Genomic DNA, 15,438 nt, shown 5'->3' with positions numbered 1-15,438 from the left:
AACTAAAAAAAAAAAAAAAAAAAAAAAAAAAAAAAAAAAAATAGCTGACCCCAAACTTTTAAATGGTAGTCTATGTATATATTTTATTCTAAAACTGTATAAACAGAATGTACATCATCTAATAAAATATTTTATTTATTTATTATTATTATTGTTAATTATTTAATACTAATATTTTTTTACACTACCAAGATGAATTTACCTTAAACTTCCAGCATCATGAATATACCAGAAGTAAAATGAGCCTATTTATTGTTTGATTATATACTTGATGCAAGAAGGATTCAAGACTTTATATTAGTGAAATTGGATTTAAAAAAAATTATAATGCATTTTAAGGGTCAGGTGTGTAATTTGTTATTACTGAAATGTTTCAGCTCTGAAACACTCTCCATCTGCCATTGGTCATCTAAACAAATAGTCCAGCCCCAAACTTGCACAACTGGTTTAGAAAACATTATTTTTTATATTATAGTATTTTTATAGCATATTTATAAACTTCTGCTTCCATTTCAGAGGTTATAACTGGACTCTTTGAATTTAACATGCAAATTTGTAAGGTTGTGTAACAGCAATGTAAAGCTATCATTGTTATTACATACTTTAAGAAACAGTCGGTTTACAATATATACTGGGCAGTAAACAGTATGCTACTATTCCATTCTGAACACAGCCGTAGTGGTGCACACTTTTGCAGTTTTAAGGAAGCGAGTGGAGGTTCTCCAATCGTTATTCACAGTGGTGAACAACCGTGTTAAAATTGAGCAGCAGGTTTTGTGATTGAGGTCAGTCATTAAACAGTGATTATGTGGAGCTACAGAGCTCTGGATTACAGATGGCGTAACTAGGTTCCCATTTCACTGCTCATCAAATAATCGAATATGAACGCAAGTCAGCGCTCTAGCTGCAGGCGGTGAGAGAAGATCAGCGGCGACACCAAACAGCCCCTGTCCTTCTAGAACCTTCAGTTAAACACTGCAAGTCGCTGCATTGTGTCCATCCAGGGCCTCCGTACCTCACATTGCTTCAAATAGATTCACACACACCCCACCGTCCGTCTCTTTTATGTCCCCTCAGGCGCATTCACCGTAGCTGTCAGGGCCAGGTGAAAGTTCAGTGCACCAGATTACTGACATGCAGCAGTGGCGCTGGGCGTGTTTGCGTGTCAGCTCGCTCTCTCCGGGGCATCCATGCGTGTGCATGCAATGTGCACGACTTCCCTTCCGATTAGCATAACCCTAACTTAATTAGCATGTAAACGTTGCCTTGAATTAGCGGTTTGTCAATTTCCCCCTCTTCATTATGTTATTTAGTTTGTATTTGTGAAAGGAGGGGCATGCTGCGCAATTATTTGGACAAATTGTTTCTAGCAGCACAAGTGACAAATTCAATCAATTAAAAGTTATCTACATACACGATAAAAATGTTTTACTCTGTGACTGCTTTAAGTCATTCCCACAAAAGGAAAATGGTGTTACTATTGTTTTTATCTTTTGTACCCCCACAGATCCATCTGTAAGGCTCAAATACCCCTTTATCAATCAACAGATTTTTTCCCCTAATAAATCACAGTATAGAGATATCATTGAGCATTATTAATAATGTAATCAAAGTAAAACAAAAAAAAATTGTAGTCGGTTTTATCATAATTTAATATCATTTTAATATATACTATACACACAGATGTACATATAATTTTATTAAAATAAATTGATATACAATAGCATTATTTATATATTTTTATGTTTATATTTTTAAATATGCTTTTGTGTAGATAATATAAAGTAGTATATTATAATAATATATTAGAAATATTATATGTGTGCGTGTATATATTAGAGCCCGACCGATATGGATTTTTTTGGGCCGATACCGATATTAGGGAGTAAAAATATCGGGATATCGATATATCGGCTGAAATTCTTTGTGTATATTATAGTACAATACCAGTCAAAAGTTTGGACACTTTCCCATTCGTGTGCCCAAACATTTGACTGGTACTATAGTATATAGAATACAGTATATACATAAACAGAATATATATATATATATATATATATATATATATATATATATATATACATATACATAAACACATTTTTTGCAATGATCACTCAAATGTGGTGATCAAACACTTATAATGATGTGACAAAGATATGTAATGGAGACAGGGCATTTAACAAACTTTATTACCAAAATGAGTCTGATATCAGTGCACTGAACAGTAAAGTTGAAGTTTATTCAACTTTATTTTAATTCAATTCCATTCAACTTTATTCCGTTGAAGTTTTTCACTTCGGAACATTCATTCACGGATTTGCGCTACTGTCTTCACACACAGACGAAACTTACTAGAGAAGTGTGAAGTGTGACCTAATATACCTCTGTAAATAAATACAATTTCAATTCACGTCTCGCGGACTTTAATGCCATTCGAATGTACTGTGTACGTTCCCTTGGAACTGGAATCATGGCGGAATATCATGTGAAGTCCACTTTGCAGGGCACTTACAGTCGAATAAGACAACGCTTGAATGTTGCTGTCTGAACAACTTCCTTACTGAAGTGAAAGTGTTGGCTGGTGTCACTATCTCGTGAACCCGGCGGCGGATCTCCACCAAATTCGGGGATCCCTTCAGCTCGAGGAACCCTCTCGAACGCCACCCTCTGCGTGCCAGTAGCCCCCCGGGATCGCTAGATTGGTCGGCGCCGGACTGCGAATTTAACCACCAGTAACCCCGGGGGCTATCGATGCGGAGGTGGTCTCATTCGAAAGGGGGACGCTAGACGTACACTCGATTCGCAGTTCGAGAGGGTTCCTTGAGCTGAACGGTGTGGATCCGCCGCACTGTTATGGAGATATGGCCGTTCAAATTTTCAATGGTTTTCCATAGACTTAAGCTTTAAAGCATTTTATCCAGGTCGCCAGTAGCAAACAATGGTCTCTGCTGGACAAACTAAGTAATTACACCATTTCAAACATTTTATCTGCGTTATATGTTCTGTAAAAAAAAAAAATCATATCAACGGCATATTCGCCGATACCGATATATCGGCGGCAGGCTCATATCGACCGATAAAATCGGCAAAACAATGTATCGGTCGGGCTCGTATGTATGTATGTATGTATGTATGTATGTATGTACACACACACACACACACACTTAATGCTGTTATATGTTTTATTTTTAAATATACTTTAGTGTAGATAATATAAAGTAGTATATTATAATACTATATTAGAAATAGTATATGTGTGTATATATACAGTGTGTGTATATATATATATATATATATATATGCACACACACACACTGATCACAGATTGATCACAATTAGTTATTTATTTATATATATTGACAGCCCTAATATTTTAGATCATTTAACTATTTCCAGGTCCTCCTGGTTGGGAATCTTTTTTTGGTTTGTCATCTGTCCAGCATCTGTCCACCTCTAATGATTTGTTCCCACATTTCCCCCACTTCACTTCATAACTCCAACGGCCACTGCGGCTTGGTGAACACACTTTCTAATGGGGCCGTTGATGACACAAAAACGTTCTTGCTGTTAGTGGGGTTTTTTTTTTTTTGCGAGTTCATGGCCACAGTGGTGTGAGTGTCAGGGTGAGGAGAGGTGAGGACTCTCTCTGCATTCTGTGCCCGGCAGTGCTCACTCTGAGCGGGGGAACAGAGGACGCGCAGCCCCCTCCCGGCATGGCTGGCTCTGTCACTGCCTGCTAGGGTGAGATGACTTTACCTGCGGGCTGTGCTTTTTGAAAATCGCTCATTCTCTCATTTTCAAACACTCACTCACTTTCTGCCTCATTCCCTCGTGGAAAGAAATTGAATTAAGCACCCAGATACGGTGAAAACTCTGAGTTATTTGCTGCATTGAAGCTGTGCATGATGTTTGGAGCTTCATTTGCTCTATAGAGCTCTTCGGGGCAGTTTGGAATGAATGTAAAATACGCAGCATACAAATATTTGAAAATGATAATTCAAGTAAGGGAATGTGATACACAGTAATATTTATTTGGGAACTTGTTATTCACAGACCTACACAATGTATAAATTGTCTGTTTCGCATGAATGGTTTTGATATAGCATTCATGCAGTTAATATTGATTGAATGTTCTTGCCATTCAGATGCAGCAGCAGGAACTCGCCCAGATGAGACAGCGGGATGCCAACCTCACAGCCCTAGCCGCCATCGGACCCCGCAAGAAACGCAAGCTTGACTCGCCTGGGGCCTCAGCAGGTGCAGAGGTAAGACCCTCGGGACCTTGCTTAGATGGACCTCCATTCTAAGGTTCATGTTGGCCAATGCCAAGTGGATTAAAGCATGTCAGCTCCTGAAGTGTAAGATGTTTCCCTCACAAAGTCTCAAGAAAGGTTTTCTTCAGACCCAGCAAATATTCAAAACACTGATTACAAAAGCAAATCTTAAGAATACAAAATTGTTGTCATCATTGGCAAGATTTTAAGCTTTTGCTACAGAAGTATAAAATAGTGCGGCAGTGACCGCCCAGTTTTTTAATGGCCTTGGTTGCTTTAATATATATATATTTTCCCGTTCTTTAATAAAGTGATAAAAGAGTTCAAAGCCATAAACCAAACTAACCAAGTCTAAAATGGTTCACATTATAAACATAAAATAGAAGCATGAAATGTAATAAAGACTTCAAGTTTGTGTACTTTTGTGTGAGAATGAATTACAAAGCACTGCAAATGTTGTAAAAGAAAAAAGGTAAAACTATTGGTGTGTTAAAATATAATATATATTTAATAAGTGTATAATGTAATCAATTAATCCTAAAAAAAGTTTAACACTGTTTCCACAAAATAATAAGCAGCTATATTGATGATAATAAAAAAAACATTTTCTTGACCACCGAATCAGCATTTTATACTTGTTATAGGTTATTTTAGATTGTTTTATTATTTCACAGTATTACTTTTCTGCAAATGTTGTAAAAGAAAAAAGGTAAAACTATTGGTGTGTTAAAATATAATATATATTTAATAAGTGTATAATGTAATCAATTAATCCTAAAAAAAAGTTTAACACTGTTTCCACAAAATAATAAGCAGCTATATTGATGATAATAAAAAAAACATTTTCTTGACCACCGAATCAGCATTTTATACTTGTTATAGGTTATTTTAGATTGTTTTATTATTTCACAGTATTACTTTTTTTACTATATTTTCATAAAAAGAATGCCGCCTTGGTGAGCACAAGAGACTTGTTTTAAAAACATTTCAAAATTTTATGACCTCAAATAAGTTTATAAAATATAAACATTTGGTCCTGATTTTTGTTCTCTAGTTTGTCCTGATTTGTTTTCTGTAAGTTTCTAATTGATGTATCTATCTTGTCAGGATTTTTGATTAGTCTAGTTTTTCATCTGGAATTTAGCTATTAAATATGAATTAAATGTTTAAATTTTTTTTTTTATTACAAAAATGAATTTGACAATGTGTTTCCGCCAGTAACATTATTTCTTCTGAGCTTGTATTAAATTGTCTTCAGAAACCTGACTATTGCACTAATAAGATTAAAATGTATGGCCATAACAAATGCCCCAACCAGTCACATACTCACTACATTTTTTGCTTGAGCGAAGCTTATTTGTTCTAATTTAGTAAATCAAGCAAGTATCATTTCAGTTCTATGTGAATACTGTGACTTCACATGCTACTGCCTATGGCATATTATCAATAAGAGATGTCAGATGATATCGCTCATAAACAATCATTAATACTATCAACGATAACAGTAGGGACTGTGTTCTAATGACCCGCCACATGGCTTAGATCTTCTTTTTACTTGCATTGCAGCAATCTGCTGCTGTGGAGGGCACTAAATGTCCCTTTATGGAGAGCATAAATAACCAAATAAAAGCATTATTTCTGCTCTATGAATGCACTGCCGGCCTCTTTCACTATAGGTTACCTTCATCCACCCACATATAACATAACCAAAACAGATCAGCAAACCGGATGCTTTCTCGGATGACTTTTTGGCATCACAGGTACAAGCGTTTGTATCTCACACGTCCAGAATGAAGGCAAAGAGATGTCTTCTCTCTTCATTTTCAGCCCATCATTTCTGTCTTTCACATCCAACTCAACATTGCCCTCGGCGGTGCCCCCCTCCCAACATGTGCACAGAAACTCACACACACCCCCTCGATGTGGAGCAAAGTGAATATGACTTTTCTAAAGGGGTCGGTCCTCGCCCAGGGGTCTGTGGCTGGGCCTGCTCTGAAGGGTCCAGTCAGAGATTTCATCTCCACAGCAATGTGCCTGAAGGGCAGCATGGCCCGAAGCGGGAGGCAGCCATGTCATAATGGCTCCACTCATTCTTCCCCCACCCCCGCTTCCTGACAGCAAAATACCTCGTCCTTGCTCCCCGTTCGCTTCTAAATAAAAGCTTCCTGCGGTGTCATTCTGCAGGGATGTTCGTTGAGATAAAATACTCAAGTTCTTGTTTGCAGCGGTTGAGGGAAGAGGTGCTGTTTTCTGCTTGCCCTTTGTCTGGCCTCGATGCTCTCGAGGCGGTTTGTTGTTTGATTGCTATTCCGTCTGTCTTTGGGTTGATGAAGCATTCTAGCCAGAGGGCAGCCCTGCATGAATGCTCAAGGGTAGATTAGTCACAAGGGCAGGGGATGAGGACGTTTCTGAAGGGCGAGTTTTAGGGCATGCTGTAATAAAGGCCGCTGAGTTCCTGTGGGCCTGCATACCAGACTGAGCCTGTGGGCAGATCGCACATGAGGGTTCAGAGTTGAGCTGTCCTAACATGGGTAGCCCATATTAACATGTTCATCTCAGTCCTGAGGCCAGGGGGATGGAGAGGATGACAGATTGAGAAACTATCCATGTGGAAAAAGAGGAAGAAAAGATGTTTTCATATTGTGTTTGGTGCACTTGTTGTGTTATTACTAATATAATTCTTGAAGATCGCCATGATTCTTGACACCAACAAACCATGAGACTCTTCTCAGTCCGCAACATGTTGAATTGAACTTTTAGCTTGAGTTGAGAAAAGGCTGGGTTCTACATTTAAAAGAATAGCAGAGTCCACAGCACTACTATAACGATAACATTGGAATTACTTTCCCCAAAAAAAAATTTCCAGCTGACGAACGATAAAAACATTGACCGCCAATAAGAACCCATCCTGCTTTAAAGTGCTTGAGCATTTAAAGTGGCAGACCACAAAATCATCATATATCATTATAGTGATTCTTAATGCCAACCAACCACGAGTACCTTCTCGTCCCGCATGCATTCCGTAAGTGTCACATGTTGGCTTTAACTTTCAGCTCAAGTCGAGAAAAGCAAGTATTGTGAGAAGGAAAATGGTGACGAAAAGCAAGAAGAAATATCTCTCATACAAAAAAGGAGGATGGATATACGGTTGCCCTTCCCTGCAGCAGAATTAACAGGCATCACATGGAAAACAATCTCAGCCCCGGCTATGAAAGAGAGGAGAGGGCCATTAAAAGCAGCCTGAAGGGATGGACTGGACCCAATATCACTAAGGCAAGCTCTCACTCACTGAAGTGAGGGCTCGCTCACAGGCAAAGAACCATGCAGAGTTCTATAGCCACAATTAAAATCTCCCCCTCTGCCAGATCGGCCAGAGGGCAGAGACTGAATGGGGGGAGGGAGGTGGACGTGGGGGCAGATATGGAATACCAAAGGCAGATTGAAATGTGTAGCCAGTAATGAGCACTACCAAAGCTCAGCTTTTAGCAGCAGTGGCATGGAGTTTAAACATTGCCAGTCATTGAACTGAAGAGTGTGCTCTTGTTCAGTATGTATCATTAAAGGGACCGTTCACCCAAAAATGTACATCCTGTCACCATTTACTCACCTTCATGTTGTTCTAAACCTATATGACTTTCTTTTTCTGGACCACAAAGACAATTTACAGATAGGGATGCACAGTCGATCAATACGTTTTAATATTTATTAATGATTTCGATTGATATTGTTGGGATATTTCATTATTTATTATAATTTTCTTAATTTTTACATTTAGTTTACATTTGCCGTCATCTAACACACTCCTAAAAGCTTTTTGTCTTAACTCAATCTTCTGGTGAAAACTACAGAAGAAACTTCCCTTTGGTGGCTAATAACAGACTTTTCTTATCATTTTGTCTGCTTAAACTCTGCCTTTTTTGCAATCAACTGCATCTAACTCGCATTCAGATCAGCCTCCTCCAGTTCAACAACTGTTCGATAGAACCATGTCCTGACGCAATTTTTTTCCTTTACTATACTCCGTTTCACTCAGATGTATGTTGCAATACTTTAGCAAATCAAAAAAGAAAAAAAACGATCTTGAATTCACTTGTAGTATTAAAACAATTTAAAACATTTAAGATTTTTTTTTGTGTACAAAATAGTAATAGAATTTTAATATCTGCTTATTGGTATTGGCAGAAATGTAATATATTTGTATCCTTAATTGCATAATATCCAGAGCTCTTTTTCATAACAGGGACTGGTGCTGTTCAGCTTATTTTATGTAGTCTTAAGCCAAGCAATAGCGTTTTATTTTTGCTAGAATTATTATGCGCTAAATGTCTTTGTTCTCAAATCTTTTTTGTGGTCTTGTTCTATTCAGATAAATAATTTTTCAGAATGTACATTTGTTAACATAAATCGAATAAATGTCTTTTCTCTTAATTGCTTTTTTCATTTTGACGTCTGTTCCTCAGGTTCCCATAAGGCTCCCATTTTCAGTCCCTACACGCCTTCACCTTGGCTTACACACATGCTTTATCTCTGTGGTTTGTTACCATTGTGTAAAGTTATATCATTAATATAGCATTTGCACAGATTCTCTTGTTTCCTGTGGCAGATTTTGCTGGTTGATTGGAGCTCCAGTGTTTTTTCGTGCGTGGATATGTGATGAGTCTTGTGTGTGCTATCTATGGGTTATCTGCATGTGTTTTGACATGATAAGAAGGAGCATGAAGAGTCTGTTATCAGTTTGTAGGGGTTGCATGGAATAATGTAATGCCAAAAACTGCCTCTTTCTGACCTCAGGCTACCATTGCAAAAAGAGGAAGGTCTTTGTTAGTGGATAGGGCTTTGTAAGAGTGATGATGAGTTCTATTTTTCTTAATTTTGTATTGATCAACTCCTGCTTTGACAGGCATTTTTTCATCCAATATATTAAGGGAGGTCAAATTGGGTTTATTTGTTCAACCCAGATAAATCCTATTTGCAGTCTTGTTGCTTTCAGGTAAAATTCGACTGAAGATATGGCAGAAATATTATCACTTTTTTTACACAGATTTTGCAATGTTATTCTTATTGTTTTATGCAATTAATAGTGATTTTATAGCCGTAATTTATCCTTTAAATGTTTAATTGTCGTTCTGAATATTACGATTATGTTTCATAAATGTAATGCTAACTTTTGTAATGCACAACATAATAGAATGCTTTGAAGTCAATGAACAAAACACAAGCAGTGTGTAGCACTCGATGGACTTACTGTAGTTTGTACAGGGAGTTGGCAAAACGGAAAATCCCTTGCAGTATGTAGCTATGATCAAATAAAGAGCAGGGCCTCCAGAACATTTTCTGTTCTTCTTGGAATACTGTTATAAAACTCTTGAAGTGTAAGGAGTGGAATATTGCCTCATTCTCCATGAGGAAAAGTGCCTTGAAGGATGAAGGAGATGGAATTTGCTATTCCTACTGTATGCTTGAGAGCTTCACATGATGGTTCGATGATGCTCAGATTGGCAACTTGGTCAGACTATAAATGCATTTGACCTTATCTTGGCTTCAAACATAACATCTTAACTGTATACCTGTCTGGATGTAGGAGAAAAGAAGAAACATGGCTCGTCAGAACATATTTCGTTTTTCCCATTGCTGGGGCTTTTTGTGTGTTGTTGCTTCAGTTTAAGCATCTTTTGTTGCCCTTTGGCAGTTACCGAATGGCAGCCCTACCATACGTTTCAGTTTTCATGACCTGTTCATGTTCATCTTGCCTCAGACATGCCGATTTAAATTTTTGGTAACACAACGGCTTTACTTTTCCTACTTCCTGTTCTTTGTTTCCTGGATTTTGATCCACTTGTTTGTATAGTCACTCTTAGCATAGCACCGTTTCGTCTTTTGTACCTGTTACGGCTAATGAAGGTTCTGTGGGGTGTTTGGTGAAATGAATAAGGTGCTCTACATTTAGTTCCAATAATAACATCACAATAGCCCTCAAAGAGGAATGTTTCCAGCCATCGACTCTTTTAGAATGCAAGTGCATGCTTTTCGCTAGCTTATAATGATGCCCCTCTATTTTGCCCACATCAATGAAAATGCATTCGGCTCCGTCAACAAAGTCAAGCCTTTGGCGCTTTTAAGATGCCCATCTCAGAAATTAATTACCTCCCCTGTTAATCTTCACTAATTAAAATGGTAAGTTTATTGGTTCATGATGGCCGTGGAAGAACAACACCAAGTTCCCTCCAACTGCAAGTTTTGTGAAAGTTGGCTTGAGTTACGCCAATCAGAACAAGGAGGCTTTTTGGATACATTGGGCTGATATAGCTGTTGACAAGAGTTTCTACCTTCTTTTTTTCAATAATTTCACATTTGTTCCCACATATGGTGACATCCTTTGTTTCTTATGTTTGTTTTGTGAAGAAAGAAAACAGTTGGTCCAAGATTAGCTGCAGAGGTTGCCTACATGTAGACTAATCCATTAGTGTAGATAGGTTATTGGCTTCCTTTCTGCTGCTCAAATGGAAACCCATTAATGGAGGTAATGTGTGCCTCTGGCGAAGCCCACCGGCACGGATTCAGTGGAGGGTGCATCTCTCATGGAGCAAACACACACTGGTGTTTAGAAGACTAACAGTCTCCTGAACCAATGAGCCAAATATTTCTTTCACTGTCACCTTCTTGCTCTTGTTTTTTTTGCGTAAATTTTTTATGCTTGTCCTTCTTTTACTCTTTTCTTTGTATTTTACTCTATATATCTCTCATACTTTCAACTGTTTTCTCTCTCTCTCTTTCGCTTTTTGCTTTCTCCTGCCGCTCTCTGGCTGACACTGGCTTGGGTACAGAGTCACATTGATCTGTGAAAAGTCCTTCAGGCAATCATGAAATATTAAATTCAAGTCGTACTCTACCACTTCTCTCCTTTTTCTCTCTCTATCGCTTTCCTTCCCGTTTCAATGTGTTCTTCCTTGCATTTAGTTTATTCGCACTCCATTTCATCAGTTGGAACAAGTTACAACCTCGCGTAAGTCACACAGGCTGATATCTACCTGTGTTTTAAGTATTAGCATCTAAACCTTAAATGTAAATCTTACTGGAGTTTATTAACCAAAGCACTCTGTCTTATCCAAGGATTCAATAGCGTTCGTTAGTTGATACTATAAGAATAAAAATTTTATTCTAGTTTGTGATTTCCTTTATAAAAATAAAAAGAATATATGTATATGTATATATATATATATATATATTAGATTGACAGTGGCCGTACATTTCCTCACTTATTAAAAACAATAAAAATAATAATTATTATTATTTTACATTTACCTGTGGGGCTTTCCACAGCTGTTTACATCAAGGTTGTCCACTATGTAGCATAATTTGTATGCATTGTGAGTGTTGATTATTTCTTTATACATTATGGTTGTGAATTTCTTCATATGCCATTAAGATTTGTATTGTATTAAATTGCATTTAAGGAAAAAGTGTGCAGATCTCTAGCTGTTGATAACTTAAAGAGTAAAAAGAGCTGTGGGTCTCGATGGTTATATACATCGTGGTCTTGGATCTCCTGCATTTACCTTTTTACATTTACATTTTTCTTTTTCCCCCACTCCTAGAGATCTCTGGTTGGTTGTGTAAATAATCTGTTTCATATTATAGCAATGACCCTCTGTGTATGTAGAAGCCGGAGGGGTATTGGCACCATCTTGGCTTACCCTCCTGATTCCCTCAAGCTGTTCAGCTACCATTACAGCAGCTCATACTATTGCCGTTTATACATTGTGTTTATTCTGGATTGGAGCACAGAAGGAATGCTTTTTGCTATTCGTACTGTAACAGCAACGTTATGTAGGCCTATATTAAGTCCATTCCATTGATAAACAATATGTCATATCTAATTTTGAGAGTTATACAAGACACAAAATCAGTAGTATTGCAGACATTCACCACCCCGTCCACTTTAAAAGAATTTTTTTTGCACTCCAAACTGTTATAAAGACCATTGTGATCCAATCTTTGTTGAACTACTTCGTGTTTGTACAGCATCACCTTAGAGCTTAATGTGTACCTTGTAGCCATGTAAGCTCTTGGCAAGTGTTGTTTTTTTTTAAATACAGGCAAGGCAACACAATGTGGGAGAGCTGTTTGAATTGCAGGCAGATGTAGGCAGAATGTTGGTTCTCCCGCAAGTGCTGCCGGAAGCAAATTATTCTTTGTGCTGAGAGAGTGAAAGAGGGCAAGAAAGGGATATGCGGATTCTAAAACGTGTGCAGAATAGTTGTGAATCTGCAGCATGGATATTTACCACACAAATTTGACAGACTTACATTGCCAGGGTGTCAAATTAGACACTTAAATTATGCTTAATCCTGAAAAAAATCAGAGTTGGAGAGGTCTGGAGGAGATGAATCACAGTATGTGGCATCTTCTGACATCCTCTGACCCGAGTGTTTGGCATACATGTTTCTGAGGCTGATTTATTCTGAATTGGTGTTCATTGTATATTTCATGGTTATTAGCAATGATCATAGCAAAATTGAAAACTTCTTGCATTGATATGAAAATTATAGATGCCTGGTCCATTGACTAAAATGTGTGCTGTATCTAGGGACTGCAGACTTGAGGTGGGTTCTTTTAATTGGTAATGTGGTAAGCTACCACCAAGAACACCCTAGCAACCACATAGCATGGTAAAAATCACCCTGAACAGATAGCATGTTTTATTTGGTTGTTAGAAGTATTCTAACACAGGGCTTTCTGTTTATTTTGATTTTTTTAGCAACCACACAGCAGTGTGCAAAAAAAAACAAAAAAAACAGCCAGGACACCCTAGCAACTGCATAGCTACTTGATAAAACCACTCAAAACACCCAAGAAAAGTCATCGCAACCAACCAAAATATCAGTTATCTTCAGAGAATCAATTTTTTTCTGCTTTTTTAGATTCATCAGTGGTTGACGCTATCAATTTGATTTTCACTGAAGGTTGAGGAAAAACAGCCTATCTGAAAAGTATTTGTTGGCATTTTGGGTTCAGGGTTGATTAAGGGTTTGTGGTAGTATCTTCATCAGTTGGACTAGCATGCATACATTATAGTACATTTTGTTGTGTCTGTAGTTAATTATGTGGTGAGGTAATGATGGAACACCACAAAGCCTCACATGCTTGTGTTTTGGTTGGGGCCGCAGGCCTGGATTTTATCCAAGCTGTACCCCTCAGCTCCTCAACTTTACTGGAGGCAAAGGAACTGCAGCTTTGCCACTATTTCTCTAATTATAAAATCCCCTTCCCCAAAGCAAGACTTTTTAATTATGTGTAGTGTCAACTAGTTTACAGATTTAATCCATGGTTAATACATACTGAACCACAATCTGGGATTGTGTTGTAAATGTGCTGGGAAATGACCAGAGTCTTATACTCTTATGTTGTTATTTTAGACAGTAGCTTTCATAGTACCTTCTTACACTTTTTGCAGAAATGGCATAGAAGAACTATTGTGGGTTCCACAAATAATCTTTCAGTGAAAAGTGTAAAGAACATTTTAATTATCTAAAGAACCATTATCTGCTATAAAGGACCATTTGTGCAGTGGAACGATTCCATGGATGCTAAAGGTTCTTCATGGAACCATCCACGCCAATAAAGAACCTTTATTTTTAAAAATGTATGTGACCACAACTCTGGATCTTCTTTAAAGAACCATGAAGATTTTGTGGTTGAAGCGGTCTGTTTTGAAACCCAGCCATATGTCTCATAGTTTTATAATTGCACAAGGTTAGATGGTCCTGGATCAAAGTAAAAGGCCACCATCAAAAAGCTGGCTAGTATAGGGTTAAAGTGAAGTAGAGCAGGGTTGCATAGCCCAGGGCGGCAGTTCTGCAGAGACTGGGCTGTGTTCGTGTAGAGGCAAGGCGAGTCATTTCCCCAAACGCTGGAGACACACAGCACCCTCAGGCACTCTCTAACCTTTAGAGGCCAGAAGTCCACACAGTCGTTTGGAGGAATAAGGTGGAGTAATAAGGTTTTTTCCCTCTCCATTTTGTCTGGAGAGGGTTTTCTGTGTGGTGGTTTGGTCACTTTGAGTTGAAGGGCTTCTCAATTCTAGGGTAGCTTTGGAGCGGTGCTGCTTCTCACATGACCTGTGCTTGTTTTGAAGATTTTAAGACCTTTACGTCTGGTTGAAGCATATGTTTCATGTCGTTCTGCTCATTTCATGGCTTTCAGAAACTTACAGAAAGTGTAATCTCTTCAGGGTTTGGAGTCAGTTCCTCTGGAGGTGTTTGCTGTCCTGCACACACAGTGGACACACGCAAACACAACTCAAGGGTTAACAACACACTTTAACCCTAATGACACTCAAAAAGATAGCTTGTGCACCCTACACATTCCACTCCACAGCTAATGTGGTTTAAAAAAATAAATTTCTCTCAGCGCCTGGGGCACGTTCATGCTCACATCTGTAATATATTCATCCATATCTTTACACATTTATGCAGGCTTAACAAGCTCCATCTCTAACGCACCACTAGGATAGTGGCAAAATGCCCTGAGCGTGTTCACCCACACATGCTAACTGTGAAACACAGTCTTCCTGTACTGCAATGTCGAGTTGAGCAAGTAGAACTGTCTCTTACTAAAGGCTAGAGTTTAGCTGGTTGCATATTGGATTTTTACTTTTAAAAATGAATTATTTTACTGATAATGTCTGTTTTGCTTTTTTGTTAATATTTTCTTATGGGTCAATGATAAATAAGTGTCCACGGTTTAAAAAAAAAAGGCTTTATAAAAATGTAGTTTTTAAAGCAGGTTGCAAGTTCTTAGAAATATACTGTGTATTCATTATAGTTTCAATTTAATGACTCATAATATGTCATGTGGTGTAACAGTCACGTAAAAAGTAATGTTTTCTTGAATACATGTGAATGTATTCAATATCTTAATCTTCTTAATATCTTAAAGGGGTCATATGATGCGATTTCAAGTTTTCCTTTCTCTTTGGAGTGTTACAAGCTGATTGTGCATAGATAAGATCCCTGAAGTTGCAAAGACTAAAGTCTCAAAACCAAAGAGATATTCTTTATCAAAGTTAAGACTCTGCCATGCCCCCCTAAAACGGCTCGTTCTAACACGCCCCCACATATCTACCTCACTATGTGGAAATATTAGCATAATGCCGCCCAAATGT

General features: G+C 37.9%; 1 protein-coding gene across 1 annotated transcript in view; it reads left to right on the top strand.

Annotated features, from left to right (window-relative positions):
• LOC107574261 (transcription initiation factor TFIID subunit 4-like) overlaps positions 1-15,438 on the top strand; it is a 58,747-nt gene that overhangs the window by 35,624 nt on the left and 7,685 nt on the right. The window contains exon 13 of the mRNA XM_016260715.1: positions 4,146-4,265. Coding sequence (XP_016116201.1) covers positions 4,146-4,265 — 120 coding nt within the window. The remainder of the gene's footprint in view (positions 1-4,145; positions 4,266-15,438) is intronic.

The sequence above is a fragment of the Sinocyclocheilus grahami genome, unplaced genomic scaffold (genome assembly GCF_001515645.1).
Source record: "Sinocyclocheilus grahami isolate Dianchi unplaced genomic scaffold, SAMN03320097.WGS_v1.1 scaffold31.1, whole genome shotgun sequence".
Classification (NCBI taxonomy): Eukaryota; Metazoa; Chordata; class Actinopteri; order Cypriniformes; family Cyprinidae; genus Sinocyclocheilus; species Sinocyclocheilus grahami.
Note: the sequence above shows the minus strand (reverse complement) of the source record. Positions and strands in the feature narration are given on the sequence as shown.